Source organism: Lithobates pipiens, unplaced genomic scaffold, assembly GCF_037356315.1.
Source record: "Lithobates pipiens isolate NorthernLeopardFrog02 unplaced genomic scaffold, aLitPip1_a1.2 Scaffold_22, whole genome shotgun sequence".
In the NCBI taxonomy this organism is placed as follows: Eukaryota; Metazoa; Chordata; class Amphibia; order Anura; family Ranidae; genus Lithobates; species Lithobates pipiens.
The window spans coordinates 112,491,584-112,510,621 of record NW_027507784.1 but is presented as its reverse complement, the minus strand read 5'-3'; the positions used below and the strand labels follow the sequence as shown (position 1 = coordinate 112,510,621).

The 19,038-nt window shown below is 43.4% G+C and overlaps 1 protein-coding gene across 2 annotated transcripts in view; it reads left to right on the top strand.

Moving 5' to 3' along the window:
* The window catches only part of SESTD1 (SEC14 and spectrin domain containing 1), a 228,202-nt gene that overhangs the window by 88,612 nt on the left and 120,552 nt on the right, over window positions 1–19,038 (top strand). For both annotated transcript variants that reach the window (XM_077448108.1, XM_077448109.1), the window contains exon 4: window positions 14,050–14,140. In XM_077448108.1, the coding sequence (XP_077304234.1) occupies window positions 14,050–14,140 (91 nt within the window). The remainder of the gene's footprint in view (window positions 1–14,049; window positions 14,141–19,038) is intronic.

Below are 19,038 nucleotides of genomic sequence, written 5' to 3'. Positions count from 1 at the left end.
CAAGGCTCCACTGCCTGTTTCCCTTAGCCAAAATGGCGGCGCCGGGACCCGAGACGAAAGGGACGGGTCAGCCTCGGGCGGCCGACATCGCGGGCGCCCTGGACAGGTAAGTGTGCTTATTAAAAGTCAGCAGCTACAGTGTTTGCAGCTCCTGACTTTTAAAAATTTTTTTTTTTTAAACGGGCCCTCCTCTTTAACCACTTCCCACCCGGCCAATGCACATATACGGCCGGGTGGGAGCTGTCTACTTCTGATAGGACGTTCAGGAACGTCCATCAGAAGGAGCGCGATCGCGCGTGCGTGCCCGCGCAGCAGCGCGATCCCGATGCGCCCGTGTCACCCGGACACGGCGCATCTCAGATCGGCAGGAGGGCTCTCTGATTGGCCCTCCTGATCACATGACGGCCGTGTCCAATCACGGCCGTCGTGATGTAAACAAACAGCCGGTTGCTAGGCAATTGGCTCCTCCTCTCCTCACACAGAAGTCATCGCTGAGGAGAGGAGAGCAGATCGCTGCAGGCGGCTGATGATCAGTGAGTATGAGCTGTTTTTTACAGCTTTTTACTCACTGATCACCAGTCTAGTGTCAACACACAACACGGTGTAAACACACCACACAGTATAAACACATGTCCCCACATATGTCCCCAAAACATACATGTCCCCAAATAATAAAAACACATGTCCCTAATAATAAAAACATGTCCCCCACATATGTCCCACTAAAATCACATGTTCCAATGATTATCTGCACACACATATACGTGATCACCTGCACACATATGTACATGATCATTTGCGTACATATGTCCGTGATCACACAAACCAATTATTATACACTTAACGGAATTTTTTTTACCAAAAACATGTAGCAGAATACATTTTGGCTTAAATTTATGACAAAATTTGATTTTATTGGATTTCTTTTAAAATAGAAAAAAGAAAATATTGTTTTTTTTCCAAATTTCCGCTTTTTTGCGCTTATATCGCAAAAAATAAAAAACGGACACGTGAATAATACCGCCAAAATAAAGCTCTATTTGTGCGAACAAAATGATAAAAATGTAATTTGGGTACAGTGTAGCATGACCTGACCGCGCAATTGTCACTGAAAGCGCTAGAGCGATGAAAGCTGAAAATTGGGCTGGGAAGGAAGGGGGCGAAAGTGCCCTGTATTGAAGTGGTTAATTTAACGCTTTTTCAATGTGAAATGTGTAAATGTATGTTAGCGAATATTTTTACACATATATTAACAAAAAAAAGTTTTAATTGTTTATAAAATAGAACTTAACAAAAGAAAAAAAGCAGGAAAATAATAATGCTATTTACTAATGCTATTTTGTTTACGTTTACCCTGCCATTAAGTATGAAACCTCTAAATATCCATGCATGGAAAATAATCATTTCCCTTTTCAGCTGCTGGCATTGCTGGAACATCACTCGAAGGCTCCCTGCAAATAGGAGCAATAGGAGCATCTGACTGTTTTTTAGTGCCCCCCTGGTGCAGCTTTACATTGAAACCAATCAGCTTCCAGGTTTTTTTGTCAAAGCTTAATTGAACAAGCTGGTTAGTTAGAAGCTGAAAGAAAACCAGTACAAATTCTGGATGGACCCCCTGCACACTGCTATACACCCTTTTCCAGCAAACTATGCAATGGAAACAGGGATTTTAAGTGCCGGTTCACACAGGGGCGACATGACTTGCAGCACGACTCACAGATGCGACCTGCACACGACTTCAGCAGCGACTTGCAAAACTACTTCTGTATAGAAGTCAATGCAAGTCGCCCGAAGTCGCCCCAAAAATAGTACAAGAACCTTTTTCTAAGTCTGAGTGACTTGAGTCGCTCCTATTAGAACGGTTCCATAGTACAGAACGGAGCGCGACTTGTCAGGCGGCTAAGTCGCCTGACAAGTCGCGGTAGTTTAAATGGGCACTTAGTTCATACATACTGCCATACATGCTTAAAGTGTAAGGCTTCATGTGCACGGGATGTTTTAAAACCTCTCCTGAACGATTTAACTTGACAGATAGTAACCGACGTATAAAAGCGTTCGTTGTGCCGCATTTCAATGCCGCGTTGACGCATGGAATTTTTTTTTTACATTGAACCGCATTTACACGCTCTTACAGGCATTTGATGTTTCAAATGCCTCTGGACCATTTTGTCCTGAATGCATTTTTTTGCTTTCCAAAAAATGCTTCTAAACTCAACTGCCTAGAAACGACTATAAAGGACCCTGTGTACATGTACTGATAATATAACACAGAGGAGAGTTCAGGGGCAGCTGAATAAAGACACCCAACTGCTCCTAAACGCCCATTTACCAGCAGCAGTGTACATGAAGCCTAAGTTCACCTTAAAAATCTGAAGGTGAACTTCCAATGGACCCCTCCCCACCCCCTCCATGCGATGGCATTAGCAGTTAGAATGGCTCTTATTTGTACCTCTATGAGGTACTTTTAGGAGATCAAGCCGCAGGGATTTCAAATCCCTGGACTGGTGAAGCGCGACCGAATGTGTCTCAGCTGGCGATCGAGGGACTTATGTAGTAGCGGGAGCTGCTAGCTTCAAGTCTGGTCACTGACCTACGTTACAACAGAGAAAAGCTATACCCGTGCTGAGATCCCATGTACAAGCTATTGGGCTTTGACCACAGGTATATCCTTTCTCTGAAATATATATATATATATATATATATATATATATATATATATATATATATTATAAAAAATTCCAAAAGTGCCATTCGACATGATCACTGCAAGCCTTAGTACATTCAAGGGGGAAAAAAGACAATATACAGTGTGTGAATGTGTGTATGTGTATATATATATATATATATATATATATATATATTTTTTTTTTTTTTATATATAAAATATGAAAAGCTACTTTATTTTGACATAAAATACACTTTATTGATGCAGGTGGCATTAACACCGCTCCAGACTGCTCACTGTGACATACTTTGGGTTAGGGGAGGAGTTTGGCAGGGTTTAAATGTCACTTGCATCAATTGTGTTTATTTTATGTTGGCATTTGAATTTTGCAGCTTTTCTTGTATAATGGCTTGAGGACAAAAAAATTCCCATGCAACTTGGAACTATAAAGTTTATTGAACATTGCCAATGTGATCATATTTTAGAATGGGAGATGGTTTGGATATACATAGTACTGTATTCTTTTTTTAATGTAAAATGAATTCTATGAGCAGTGCAGAGGCTCTGGTGGAAGCAGACACTGATTCATCTTCTGTATACTAGTTTTGGGACAGTGACTCAGTTAACAGGGTTACTGTCACTTTGTAAGTGTATGAGTCAGGGGCATGTCTGCTTCCACCAGAGCCTAATCATTTAGGTATTTTGCTTTGTGATAGATTTATTTTAAATAGAAGCAACCAAGCTGGGTGGACTGGGTTTGTACACTTCCAGTGATGGAAATCATTTTTTTATAGATAGATGCTATTACAAGCTGCCTCCCTTCCTTTCTATAAAATATTACTTCCTCCTATTTACCAGAATTGTGCCCACCTGTTTCCACTAAAGTTGTTTTTTTGGTTTTTTTTTTCTCCCCAAACCTCACATTTGCTATTTTAATGATTGTTGTGTATCTCTATATGTAGACATTACTATTCATACAATATTTATTTTTAATGAATACTTTGAAGTTTTTTGGGGGAGAATTACTAATGTATTACCTTCCATTGGTTATATGAAATGACACATTACAGCAATGTAATGAATATCTCCAAAACATAGCCAGAAGACTTGGGTACTAAAGCAGACCAGTGTTAGGGTCCATGTACACTAGGCAGCAGAAAAAAATGCCAGAATTGCGGGCAGAAAAAACACTCCTATGGAGCATGTACACATGTTTAGGCGCGTTTGCGTTTTAGAAGTGTTTTCCCCCAAAACACTTAAAAAAATGTGCACTTTAAAATGCTTGATGCACCTAAACCTTGGCATTTTGGCATGTTTAGGTGCGTCAAATGTTTTTTTACTGTCGGAAGCTCTTCTCAAAAACACAATTGTGGAGGGTTTTTGGTTTCAGTCTGTAAACGCTCAAATGTGCATGCCTGGACACATAGGCTGAAATAGAGAAAAATTACCAAACGCCTGCTTAAGCAGCATTTTTATGCCCAGTGTGCATGAGGCCTTAAACTTAAAAGAAAGTGTCCTGCCAAAGAGTAGATGCCACAAAATACATAGTTTACTAGTCAGGCAAGCCTATTTTGTGACCACCTCTTATTTTGTTCCACTCTGTTACTGGTGCCTGAAAAACGTCTTACTTTTATGCACCTAGTAATTATTTTTTTCTAAGTTTTATGTGTACAGGGTACATGTGCAGTGTACACATTGGGCTCATTCCTGGCATCTGAAGGATAGTGAGAATGGAGCTGGGTGTCGAGACGATGTAACTCTAGTGCTCATGCTCAGGAATTACATAATCTGCTGCTGCCCAGTTGTGGACCCGAAAGAAGACCGCCAGAAAATGTCAGCCGTCTTGGACGGAACAATGAGATGTACAGATATCATAACGCTGGAGGAGGGTATATTAGCAGTTACAGTATATCACAAAAGTGAGAACATGCCTCACATTTTGTGACAACACTGAAGAAATTACACTTTAATGTAAAGTAGTGAGTGTACAGCTTGTATAACAGTGTAAATTTTGCTATCTCCTCAAAATAACTCAACACACAGCCATTAAAGTGGTTGTATAGGTTTTTATTTTTTTCTAAATAACAAACATGTTATACTTGCCTCCACCGTTCGTTTTGATCCTGCTGTTCTGGGGTCCCACAGCCGCTATCTCTGGTCCTCTTTGCAATAGATAACCTCACCCCCCCGGCAGCCGCATCATTTAGATTTGATTGACAGCAGATTGAGCCAATGGCTGCGCTGCTATCAGTCTATCCAATGAAGAGCCGAGAAGACCGAGCCAAGAAGCCAGCACGCTCTCGGCACGGGACTTTTGAGGGCTCAGGTAATTAAACTGGGGTGGGGGGCTGAGGGGCCTGTAACCAGGTTAGAGGTCAGATTTTTTTCACCTTAATGCATAGGATGCATTAAGGTAAAAAAAAACGGAAGGTTTACCACCCCTTTAATGTCTAAACCGTTGGAAACAAAAGTAAGTACACCCCTAAGTGAAAATTTCCAAATTGGGCCCAATTAGCAGTTTTCCCTCCCCGGTGTTATGTGACTCGTTAGTGTTACAAGGTCTCAGGTGTGTTAAAGTTGGTGTTATCGCTCTCACTTCACTTTCTCATACTGGTCAGTGGTCACTGGAAGTTCAACATGGCACCTCATGGCAAAGAACTCTCTGAGGATCTGGAAAAAAGAATTGTTGCTGTACCCAAAGATGCCCTAGCCTATAAGAAGATTGCCAAGACCCTGAAACTGAGCTGCAGCACAGTGGCCAAGACCATACAGCGGCTTAATAGGACAGGTTCTGCTCAGAACAGGCCTAGCTATGGTCAACCAAAGAAGTTTAGTACACGCGCTCAGCGTCCTATGCAGAGGTGGTCTTTGGGAAATAGACGTATGAGTGCTGCCAGCATTGCTGCAGAGGTTGAAGGGGTGGGGGGTCAGTGTCACTGTCTGTCAGTGCTCAGACCACACACTGCATCAAATTGGTCTGCATGGCTGTTGTCCCAGAAGGAAGGCTCTTCTAAAGAGGATGCACAAGAAAGCCCGCAAACAGTTTGCTAAAGAAAGCAGACTAAGGACATAGATTACTGGTACCCTGTCCTGTGGTCTGATGAGACCAAGATAAACTTACTTGGTTCAGATGGTGTGTGTGGGGGCAACCAGGTGAGAAGTACAAAGACAAGTGTGTTTTGCCTACAGCTCAGCATGTTGGCGGGAGTGTCATGGTCTGGGGCTGCATGAGTGCTCCTGGCACCGGGGTGCTACAGTTCATTGAGAGAACCATGAATGCCAACATGTACTGTGACATAATGAAGCAGAGCATGATCCACTCCCTTTCGGAGCAGTGCAGTGGTCGAACATAACGACCTCAAACACACCTCCAAGTTGACCACTGCCTTGCTAAAGCAGCTGGGGGTAAAGGTGATGGACTGGCCAAGCACGCCTCCAGACCTAAACCCTATTAAGCATCTGTAGGGTATCCTCAAATGTGAGGTGGAGGAGCGCAAGGTCTCTAACATCCACCAGCTTTGCAATGTTGTCATGGAGGAGTGGAAGAGGACTCCGGTGGCTACCTGTGAAGCTCTGGTGAACTCCATGCCCAAGAGGGTTAAGGCAGTGCTGGAAAATAAAGGTGGCCACACAAAATCTCTTTGAACCCAATTTGGACATTTTCACTTATGGGTGTACTCACTTTTGTTGCCAGCAGTTTAAACATTAATGACTGTGCGTTGTTATTTTGAAAGGACAGCAAATTTACACTGTTATACAAGCTGTACACTCACTACTTTACATTGTAGCAAAGTGTAATTTCTTCAGTGTTGTCACATGAAAAGATATAATAAAATATTTCCAAAAATGTGAGGGGTGTACTCACTTTTGTGAGATACTGTATATGTGTCATAATGTGCAAATATGCCATATTCAGGGACCACATAAAGCTATGCGCTAATGGCTAAGCTCCTCCAGTGCCAACAAGTTTGGGTGCCTTTACTGGTGCCTTATACATTCTCGTTGGAAACGAGATCAGCAGTTAGCAAGGTTTAGAGGTGATGTTAGTGAAACATATCTAAGTGGGGTACAGGAGAAATTCTTAATGTAGATAACAGCAGGCACCTTGTACTGTCTGCTCTCCATTTTAGTTTATGGTGACCTTTAAATATATCAAGTTCTTATAAGCGCAGTAGATTTTATGCATTCCTTAATGCTTCCTGGAAGCTGAAAGTCCCTGTAGTAGACACCGCTTCTTCACTGATCTACACTTGCTTTCATGTCCCGTTCTGTGCTTTATGGAGGGCTGGCAGCTTGGCACTGGTGCCATTCATAGAATTTCCATCAATGCAAAGCATTTTGAGGTGACATCACACTCTCCACCTTGTCCAATCGGCGACCACATAGGCATTCATTCAGAAAATGCAAAGCATCCTCTGAATGGTTCCCGTACACAGCGGCCACCTTCCTGTGTTCACAATGCAAAAGAGCAGTTGCTTGGCCTGAGACCTGGAAGCAAGTGGAGATCACTGCAGTAGCAATGCCTGCTTAAATGATTTCCAGGTTCCAGGGGCATTGGCCAAGTATGATATGTCCATAGGAGGTAAGAACAGAGGAAAGGCGCCTTTTAAGTGTAGTAAGACCAGTATATTAATAGTCCAAGTATGGGCCACTCACACTTACCGAATTAAAAACAAGCTCATCATGGAGGTTTGGGGCATCAAGCTGGATGTGTGCAGTGGAAGCACGCTGGGTATTCTGCTGACCATGCACCAGGAGGTGGGAGGGAAAAGGTCCGTGACTTCTTTATAGCCCGAGGAACGCAGCCTAAACCGAGTGACATCAACGTGGACTAAGATGCAATGTGACGCGTTTCGGTGCATGTGCCGTGTCACAGTGGGGAATGCACGCTCCTTTTTCAAGCATAGTGAAGTCTGTTGAAGCTCTGGATTCACGCCTGCTGGCTGAGAGCAGACTACAAGGCAAAAAAAAACCTTATGATATATCGATAGTTAAATTGGTTCAAGCTGGATCAATGTAACTATATATAAAATATCCATACCTGGAGTTATTCTTTACACCATGTAATAAATGTGGAAAAATACATAAATAAAAGCAAGAAAAATTCTTACTGATCTTGAAACACTGATTACACGTGGAACACCGATTACTGATATTGAAACACTGATCCATAATCTAGAATTTTGTTTGCTGTGTTCCAATAGAAATGAAAATTTTAAATTTCCTGCCATCATTTAAAGAGCACTGGTTTGCCAAATGATATACTTTAGACCAGGTCTTCATGGGTTTCAACAAAAATATCACAATTGTTTTATATAGTCAGATATATCTCATCTCCTAAAATGATACAAAGCTATGCAGGTGACTGTTGGAACATTGCTGAACAAATTGTTCTGTTCTTAGCTCTGTTCAGAATACGAACACTCCATGCTGGAATGCACAGTATGATTCCGTGTAATACATCAGTGTGGCAAGTAATGTAAATTCCTCAGACACTTTATTTTTTCTCACTCTTGAATTAAACATTGTTTTCTTTTTGCACTACTAGAAATAAGATTAAAGAGACGTGTGGATTTAAAAAAATAAAGCAATCATACCTAGGTGAATGCAGGATCAGTCCAATATTGCATCTGTCCCCCACTTCTTTAAGAACGAGAACTGAGCGATTAAAGGCTACTGATTGCTCATCTCTCGGGTCTTCACTGAGCTCAGAACCAGTGACTGTCAGTCATCATCTCTCTGATCTTCCCCTCAGGGCCGTCTTTAAGGAAGGGCAAAAGGGGCAGCTGCCCTGGGCCCTGTCATTGTTGTGGGGCCCAAAACAGCTGCTTCATACTTGTCAAATATCCAGGTTTAAATTCCCTTGTCCCTTGAAGTTTTATTCCTGTGCTGTGTCCCGATATCTCAGTGTGAAGTGCTGGTACTCATGCTGCCCAGCTCTGCCCTATTGTTGTGTGCAGATGACTCACCTGCAGACCCTGTATTTACATGTAAATAACCGGAATTTGTATGTAAATAGCGGTGACAATACTGAGTAAATAGCTGCGGCTGGCAGCATTGATATGTAAATAAAGGTGGCATTCCTATGTATATCATGCTCCCCTGCTGTGAGGAGGTGATGTGCTGTAACCTCTAGCAACTAATCAGTGAGCCGTAATGTGTGCTGTAACCTCTAGCAACCAGTCAGTAAGGCTGCTTTCACACTGGGGCGGTATTCAGGCGTTACAGCGCTAAAAATAGCGCCTGTGTAGCGCCTGAAAAAAACCGGCCCCTTTCACTCCAGTGTGAAAGCCGGAGGGCTTTCACACTGGAGCGGTGCGCTGGCAGGACAGTGAAAAAAGTCCTGCTAGCCGCATCTTTGGAGCGGTGAAGGAGCGGTGTATTCACCGCTCCTAAACCGCTCCTACCCATTGAAATCTATGGGACAGCGCGGCAATACCGCCGGCAAAGCTAGCGCCCGCAGACCGCCGCTAAAACGACGGTAAAGCGCCGCTAAAAATAGCGGCGCTTTACCGCCGACGCTCGCACCGCCCCAGTGTGAAAGGGGCCTTAGCAGTAATGATATGCTGTAACTGCTGGCAACCAATCGCAATTGCTGCCTGATCTGATACAGAAAACTGATTTTAAGTCAAGCTGCTATTTATTGTATGTCTCAGAGTAGGTGGAGAGGGAAATTGCATGGGGGGGGGGGGGGGGTCAAGAAAAATTTTGCCCAGGGTCCAATCTATATTAAAGACGGCCCTGCTTCCCCTCCATTGGAAGACCTGGCTGCAGATGGCGGGAGCAGCTGGTTTAGGCTGAGACAGCTGCCATTCAGACATCTGGATGGATCCCAACAATAAAGTTGGGATTCCTTCAGAGTCTGGACTGGCTAAGTGACTAAGTGCACTCCTGTGACCTACAGAAGCTCTTTTGGGCCTACTTCTCCTTTTAGTATGCCTCATACCGGTAAGTCCTTTTTGGGTAACTTAGGAAATATTGTTCTAAGTAAATAAGTAAACTAGAAGGGAAAAAATTCAGTGAATCACAAGGAGGAGAGAATAAAAAAAAACTGTGCGTGTATGTGTGTGTATATGTATGTGTATATATAGTGCCTTGCGAAAGTATTCAGCCCCCTTGAACTTTTCAACCTTTTGCCACATTTCAGGCTTCAAACATAAAGATATAAAATTTAAATTTTTTGTGAAGAATCACCAACAAGTGGGACACAATTGTGAAGTGGAACGAAATCCATTGGATAATTTAAAGCGGTAGTAAACCCGCACATTTATTTTTATTTTTTACCTGCAAAGCAAAAGGCATAATGAGCTAGTATGCACCGCATACTAGCTCATTATGAAATACTTACCTTCGAACGAGGCCCCGACATCTGGCCCGATCCACGCCGAGGGAGCTGACATGCTCCCTCGGCGTTTCTTCCGGGTATCGCGGCTCCGGCGCTGTGAGTGGCCGGAGCCGCGATATCGTCACTCCCGCGCATGCGCGCGGGAGATTTCATTCCGGCCGGCCGGCCACTGCCGGATTTTCAGGCCGAGAATCCCCTTGTGCGCTTGCGCCGCTGCAGTCAGCGGCGCATACCGAGGGGAATATCTCCTAAACCGTACAGGTTTAGGAGGTATTTTTTTTACCTACAGGTAAGCCTTATTATAGGCTTTCCTGTAGGTAAAAGTTAAAAAATGGAGTATACAACCACTTTAAACTTTTTTAGCAAATAAAAAACTGAAAAGTGGTGCGTGCAAAATTATTCGGCCCCTTTACTTTCAGTGCAGCAAACTCACTCCAGAAGTTCAGCGAGGATCTCTGAATGATCCAATGTTGTCCTAAATGACTGATGGTGATAAATAGAATCCACCTGTGTGTAATCAAGTCTCTGTATAAATGCACCTGCTCTGTGATAGTCTCAGGGTTCTGTTGAAAGCGCAGAGAGCATCGTGAAGACCAAGGAACACACCAGGCAGGTCCGTAATACTGTTGTGGAGAAGATTAAAGCCGGATTTGGATACAAAAAGATTTCCCAAGCTTTAAACATCCCAAGGAGTACTGTGCAAGCGATCATTTTGAAATGGAAGGAGTATCAGACCACTGCAAATCTACCAAGACCTGGCGGTCCCTCTAAACTTTCAGCTCAGACAAGAAGACTGATCAGAGATGCAGCCAAGAGGCCCATGATCCCTCTGGATGAACTGCAGAGAACTACAGCATCCCGTGAACACGTCCGTTCGTGACGAAACGCGCGTAGGGAGATAGGCGTTCTGACGTCTCCGCGTTCTACGCCCAACCAGGAAGTGCGGGCGGCACACGAGTCCGGCCGGCTCGCTTTTTATGTGATCGTTTTTTCTATACATATGTGAGTGTAAATTTTTTTTATTCTATTTCATTAAACCAAGTGGTTTTACGCTATGCGAGTGCCTTTGATTTTTTATACATGATCCACGATACCCTCGTTTCCTGACTGGAGGCTTCGTATTGGAGATAGAAGCAGCGTGGTGTCAGCAATTTACGATACCTTCGTTTCCCGATTGGAGCCTTCGTATTGGAGATGCAAATGGTGTGGTGCCTGTGACGGTTTATCCAGAAACCTCTGTGCTGTTGCCTTACTGATCTCACTAACACTGGGATCTAAAACTCTGGTAAGCGGCCCCTCTTCTCACTGGTGGAGGATTGTTTTGATTATTTTCTATATACACGCATTTGTGGATATTTTTGCACCTTAATATCATTTTTGAGGAATCAACAATACTTTTTGGACAATTTTTTCTTCATTATATATGAACTCTTTATTGCCTTTGAATACTATTTTTGCTAATTTTATTGGTTTAGATTTAGCACACACAATTTTTGTTTTAATATACATTAATTTTTGTGGGGGGGTTTTTTTCTTTAGGATTTATGTTGACTTCATTTTAGATCTAGTATACACTATATTCACTTATATGATGATATGATAACATTTATGTATACTGTTTACTAATTATAATTTCGTCACTTAATATTGTTCTTTTCTATATCTATCGGTATAGTTCTGGATTAGGTTTTAGGTATATAATTTTTTGTTTTTAGTGCAGCTCATTTTGTTCACCTATTTAGTTTGATATCGGAGTATTACGATTAGGGTTGCTGCTTATAGGTTACTTTCTTTTGCTGTTTGAGTAGCGCGGTTTACCCTTTGTACCGTCTTTATGGAAGAGTGGCAAGAAGAAAGCCATTTCTCAAAGATATCCATAAAAAGTCCCGTCTAAAGTTTGCCACAAGCCACCTGGGAGACACACCAAACATGTGGAAGAAGGTGCTCTGGTCAGATGAAACCAAAATCGAACTTTTTGCCCACAATGCAAAACGATATGTTTGGCGTAAAAGCAACACAGCTCATCACCCTCAACACACCATCCCCACTGTCAAACATGGTGGTGGCAGCATCATGGTTTGGGTCTGCTTTTCTTCAGCAGGGACAGGGAAGATGGTTAAAATTGAGGGGAAGATGGATGCAGCCAAATACAGGACCATTCTGGATGAAAACCTGTTGGAGTCTGCAAAAGACCTGAAACTGGGACGGAGATTTATCTTCCAACAAGACAATGATCCCAAACATACAGCAAAATCTACAAAGGAATGGTTCACAAATAAACGTATCCAGGTGTTAGAATGGCCATGTCAAAGTCCAGACCTGAATCCAATCGAGAATCTGTGGAAAGAGCTGAAAACTGCTGTTCACAAACGCTCTCCATCCAACCTCACTGAGCTCGAGCTGTTTTGCAAGGAAGAATGGGCAAGAATTTCAGTCTCTCTCGATGTGCAAAACTGATAGAGACATACCCCAAGCCACTTGCAGCTGTAATCGCAGCAAAAGGTGGCTCTACAAAGTATTCACGCAAGAGGGCCGAATAATTTTGCACGCCCCACTTTTCATTTTTTTTATTAGTTAAAAAAGTTTCAAAAATCCAATAGATTTCGTTCCACTTCACAATTGTGTCCCACTTGTTGGTGATTCTTCACAAAAAAAAAATTTTTTATATCTTTGTTTGAAGCCTGAAATGTGGCAAAAGGTTGAAAAGTTCAAGGGGGCCGAATACTTTCGCAAGGCACTGTATAATAAAAGAATGTGTGTGTGTGTGTGTTACATGTCACCCTCAGTATGGCAAAGAGTTCTTTACAATTAGTTATTGAGCCGCATGCTGTAATAATAGGCAAATCAATAAGAGCACTTTCAGACTGAGCCACAGGCCACAGGTTAGCGGTAAAGCGCCGCTACTTTTAGTGCCGTTTTAACTGCGCTATTTGATTGCTAGTGGGGTGCTTTTAACCCCCTGCTAACAGCCAAAGAATGGGTTAAATGTGACCTAAATGTACCGATGCCGAATCGATTTGCTGGCACCTCAGCAGCAGTGCCCATTCATTTCAATGGGCAGGGGAGGTTTAGGAACGATGTATACACCGCTCCTCCACAGCCCCAAAGATGCTGCTTGCAGGGCATTTTTTAAAGTCCTGTAAGCACAGCACCCCAATGTGATAGCACTCCGGCTTTCACACTGGAGCTGCAGGGGAAGCATTTTTTCAGGTGCTTTACAGACGCTATTTTTAGAGCTATATCGCCTGAAAAACGCCTCCAGTGTGAAATGGAAAATAAAATAGTCTGGATGTTTGTTACCACTAATGGCATCCAAAGTTATTAATAAAGGATCATATGGCAGTGTTTAGGCCTCGGAAATTCACCAGAATACTTGAGCCAAGAGGATTTTTTATATTTTTTGCTTTGTTACAATAAACCACAGTTATTCAGTAGGTTGCTGACCTCTGCTAGAATAAGTTTTAAGTAGGTTATACATATTGAGTGTTTTTTTTTTTTTTTTTTTTTTTCCATCAGCGGATTGAACAAAAAAAAAAAACTCACAGATCACGGCAAGAGATGTGGATGCAAGGATCTCTCCTGCTGTGCTATTGTATTCTGACAACAGGAACTCTGTTTTCTGGAAAAAAAGTACATGCACGTATTTTTGCAGAACAAGAATGTACAGTGGATCACTGTTTGAAAGCGAGAGGAAGTGTCAATGGACTTTTGGGGTGTTCATCAGCGCCATAGAAGTCCATTGAGAACTACAAGCTGACTGCCATGGTGGCAGATGTGACTCTTAATTTCTTCATTAACAAATTGCTTTGAAAGAATGACATAACTGTAGGGGCGAAGGTCCTCACTGCCCTGATGATTCTCTGAATGTGACAGCGGGTGCGGGGATAGAAACCCCCACCCTCTTTCACGGGGGTGAGCAGGGGTAGGTATTGGAATGTTTTACATGTCACAACCTAAATACAGGTGTAACGTTCCAAAGGTGAAGCCTTTTACTCATTGTTTTCTAACCTGTAACCTTTTATTTGTTTGTTTCCTGCAGTGATAAGTGTAAAGCCCGGGGGTTTACTGTAATTGTGGATGGAAGGAAATCGCAGTGGAATGTAGTAAAGACTGTTGTTGTTATGCTCCAGGTAAGTGAAAACCAGCTTCCTGCTTCAATTCTATATTGCAGTATTTGTTGAAAGTACTTCTAACACCTTGTACACATGGTCGGACATTCTGACAACAAAATCCGTGGGATTTTGTCCGAAACTGGTGTTGCATACAGACGGTTGGACAAAGTTGTCGGAATATCCGATCGTTCGTAACGTGATGACGTAATTTTGTTACGACGGGACTACGTTCATGCTAGTAGCCAATAGATTTGGTCTCGTAATTTGATCTGAGCATGCGTGGAACTTTGTCCGATCAGAATTCTCTACAAACGATCGGACAAAGTCCGATCGGATCATGTTGTCGGAAAATTTTATAGCCCAGCTCTAAAACATTGTCGGTCGGATATTCCAATGGAAACAGTCTGATGGAGCCCACACATGGTCGTATTATCCGACAACACTGTCCGATCGGACATTTTCCGTCGGAATGTCTGTGTTGTACAAGGGCTAAGAGACGTTGGATCATTTTGCTAAAGCTCTCACTGACCCTGGGTCTGACCATTAATATGGACTCTTGATTTGCATGGATCAAAAACCCTATTCAAAAGTGATGAACAGAGTTGTGGCTTTGACTTACTCTTGCAAAATTATGGCTTGTTAGAAACTTTGCTTCTATTATCAACTTGGGAATCTAATTTATATGCATCACTTGTCTGGATCTTAAGGGCTCATGCACACAGAGTTGATCAAATTTTGCTTTTACAGGCATTGTGTTTTTTTTTTTTTTTTTCAGCACACACAGGCGTTTACAGGCAGCAGAGTGGCCCTGAACCCTCCTGTTCTGGGGTCCCCTGCTGGCGCTCTCGGCTCCTCTTCTTTTGTGTCTGCCACCTTAGCAAACCTCTTGCTATAGGTGCAAGATGTGATTGATTCCAAGCTGTGCTTTATGCATCTATTGAAACACACCATGCTGCCAGGGCCCGCCCCCCTCCCTTCTTACTGAATTGGCCTGATAGTCTCTGTGCCAATGGCTCCCGCTGCTGCCTTTCAGTCTCTGTGTGAAGATTAACAGAGGAGAGAAGACTGCAGTTGGGTACAGCGCTGGATCAATCCAGGAGTGAGCTAAGTGTTTAGAGGGGGAGGGGGGCACAGCAAGTCCTAAAATGTTTTTTACACTAATGCAGAGAATGTATTTGAAGTAAAAACTTTAGGACCACTTTACTTTCAAAGTATTTTATTTTCATAGTACACAATACAGAGTAACTGAAACAGCATACTAACAAGTTGAAGTTGAAAGACAATTTTATGGTGTAGAGAGATATGCCGGCCTCCTTGTTTGCCGAAATTTGAAGGGCACTCGCCAATGTATCACGAACTAAAACGGCTCTAAAGGTAATGAGCTACCAGCCCTTCTTCTGCTGGGAGAGAGTATGACCAAGAGGAACCGCCGAGCTCAAGACTGTATTCCTCTGTCGTGGCTGTAGAATATCAATCCGCCAGGCCGAGCCCATCAAGAGCCGGGCATGGAAGGAGCCCTTACCCAAGCGCCCCCTCGTGGGATCAAACTGCGCAAGGATAAGGCCCCTCCCACATAATGCGGACGCTCCCGGCCACACCCCCCAAACATCCAAGACCGACTATGATTTATCACTTTAGAAATCGATCAGTAACCCTGAGAGAGTGAGGGGATAGACCCCCAGAGAATAAGGAAGGAGAAAGAGAGGGGGGAAGAGATAGAGAGCAGGGGGGGTTGTTAGGTTCCCAGTGATCAATATTGGTTTTGATTTTGGACCGGGGGATCCCAGGAGTAATGGAGATACCCATAAACTGGGCCCAAGGTTCCCAGGTCATCTCAAATTTTTGTGTTGAATCGTTGAGGGTACTTGCCAGTTTTTCCTGGGTCATGATCCAGGAGATTTTCCTTGTAGCTAATCTAGCTGAGGCCGAAGGCTGCTTCCATGCTTTAGCCAGAGTCATTTTCGCCCCTAAAAAAAATGAAGTGGATCAATTTACGCTTATGTTTGGAGATGTTTGGGAGGTGGGCATTCAATAAGGCCATTTCTGGGGTCCTAGAGAGCTCGCATCCTGTCACTTTTTTGATAATGTTGAATATTTTCTTCCAAAAATGTCTAACTCTAGGACACTCCCACCAAACGTGCGATTGTGCCTATAAGTTGGCAGCCCCTGAAACAAAGAGGATCCGCCGTCGGGAACATCTTCGCTAGTCTTGCGGGGGTCAAGTACCACCTGGTTATTATTTTTATATTCGCTTCCATTAGGGAGGTGTTTAAGATTCCTTTAAATGCAGCAGATGGGGCAGACTGCCAGGACTCCAGACTCCACGTGATCTGGAGGTCTTCCTCCCAAGCCAGCATGTAAGAGGACTTCCCCTGAGGTTGTGAGAGTGAAGCGTAGATGATTGAGATCCCTCCCCTTTGCTCCATGGCTTGACCACACCAGAGTTCGTAGTTGGAGAATTGCGGGGGATTTGGTTTGCCTAGCCATATACTGTGGAGGAAATGGCTAATTTGGCTAAACTGAACCTTTCCGATTGTGGTAGGTCTAGCTTACTAATGCATTGTGCAAGAGAGAGGGGACCCTTGGTTGAGAAAAAGTGTCCTATTCGGTACAGCCCCTTGTCCAGCCACCATTGAAAGGCCTTTATATCTAGCCCTGGAGGGAATTTTGGATTCCGGAAAATGTGGGACAGGGGTATTAGCTCCGAGGTGATGTTCGGGTTAGATTTTAGCTTGTCCCACAACGAAAAGGCATGGGATAGTGTGGGAGCCAAGATTGGGGGTCTGTTTTTTGGGGGAGTCCAGAGTAAGAAGTCTAGGGTGTTTTGCGGGGCAGCTTGTCGTTCTATCTGTATCCAGTCAGGTTTCTCCCCTTTAGAGTAGATCACTGAGAACTGCGCTAATCTGGCAGCCTGGTAGTATCTGTGTAGATGCGGGAGGCTGAGCCCTCCTTGTTATCCGGAGCCTCCCCAGACAAATTTCAAAACTTTGCTTTGGAAAGATCTAAGGTGATCTAACCTTATCGGAATGGGGAGAGCTCTGAAGAGGTATAGTAGTATTGGCATCAAGGTCATCTTTACTGCGTTAATTTTACCAAGCCAGGAAATATTTTGTGTGGACCATAATTTAAGATCTTGTTCTAACTTATGATACATGGGAGGATAGTTTTTTGCATAGAGGGATTCAAATTTGGGAGGGAGGTTTATGCCCAGGTATTTGATAGCAAAATCGTTCCAGTCAAAACAAAAGTTTGACTTAAGTAATTCTACCAAAGCGGGGGAAAGAGAGATATTAAGGGCTTGGGATTTGGAGAAGTTTACTTCCAGGCCAGATACACTTGCGAAAGAGGTCAGGGTCTTGTATAAATTCAGGAGGGAGATAAGTGGGGAGGTGATGAAGAGTATCAAATCATCTGCGAACAGGCCGCATTTGTGTTCCTGAGGCCCACAGGTTACCTCCTTAATGTTGGGATTAGTCCCGATTGCTATCGCCAGTGTCTCAATTGCTATAGCGAAGAGTAATGGGGATAAAGGGCAACCCTGCCTCGTGCCTCTAGCAATCTTGATGGGGGTGGAAAAATATCCCTGTGATCTGATGATGGCTGTGGGTGTAGAGTATAGAGCGTTTATGATTCCCGTAAAGCGTTCCCCGAACCCCCACTGCTCTAAGAGCATGAAAATGTACTGCCACGAGACTGAGTCGAACGCCTTATGTATATCTAATGATAGCAACATGCCCTGTTGCTTGGGACCCCCCGGCCAATTAGATTGGAGTATTGAGACAACGTCTATGGTTCGTCTGGTTTGGTCAGGTCCCTGTCTACCTGGAATGAAGCCAACCTGGTCTTTGTGGATATAAGAACAGATAAATTAATTTAGCCTATTTTAGTGAGGATTTTTAAATCATTTATCAACGAGATTGGTCTGTAATTACCTACCTCTTCAGGATTTTTGTCAGGTTTCGGGAGTACAGTTATGAAAGCTGAATTTAAGTCAGGGTTCAGGGGGGAGCCGTTCACCTTTTCGTTAAAGAAATTAGTCCGGTAGGGGGCTAGGGTCTTGGAAAAGGATTTATAGTAGGGCACAGATAATCCATCCAGTCCCGGCGCAGAGCCCTTCTTCAGGTTTTCAATGACCTCTAGGGTCTCTTCTATTGAGATCTGCTCTTCCATAATAGCTTTGTGTTTATCTGAAAGGGAGGGGATGTGGAGGGTGTCCAGGAATTGCGATATAAGAATATTAGGTCCCTGTCAGTTGTCTTTGTACAGTTTGGTATAGAATTCCAGAAAAGCGGAGATGATTTTAGTGGGGTCTGAGGTCGTTATTTGATTATGCGTCCAGATTTTAGGGATAGTCCTAAGTCTTGTCCTGGGGGAAAGTTTGTTAGCCAGCATCGTTCCTAGTTTGTCTTTATGAGAATAAAATTTGGCTCCGCTCCATCTCAATTGTTTCTCAGCTCTTGCTGTTAGAGCTGGGTTTAATTCAAGCCTGGCGGAATCCAGTTGAGAAGTTGGGATTCTGTGTGGGTCTTTTTTTGTGTTGAGCCCTGAGGGAAGCATATGCTTTTTTAAGCTTGCGAATGTTAGCCTCTCTTTTTCTCTTTTGATCTCTGATGCTATTTGGATGAATTTCCCCCTAATGGAAACTTTATGGGCTGCTCATAGGACTTCTGCCGAAACGTCCTCGGTTCTGTTGTCAAAGTATTCAAGAAGTGCTCTATTAATGTCGATCACCCTAGCGGGATCTGCTAAAATACTCGTTGCGTCTCCAGCGGAAATGCTTAGGTCTATGGAGCAAGTTATGCAGGGTGATAGTTACTATGGAATGGTCTGAGAGGGCTGTGTCTATGATCTTGGAGTTGTCAACATTGGGTAGGTAGTGTGTGGGCAGGAGTACGTGATCTATCCTGGCATAGGAT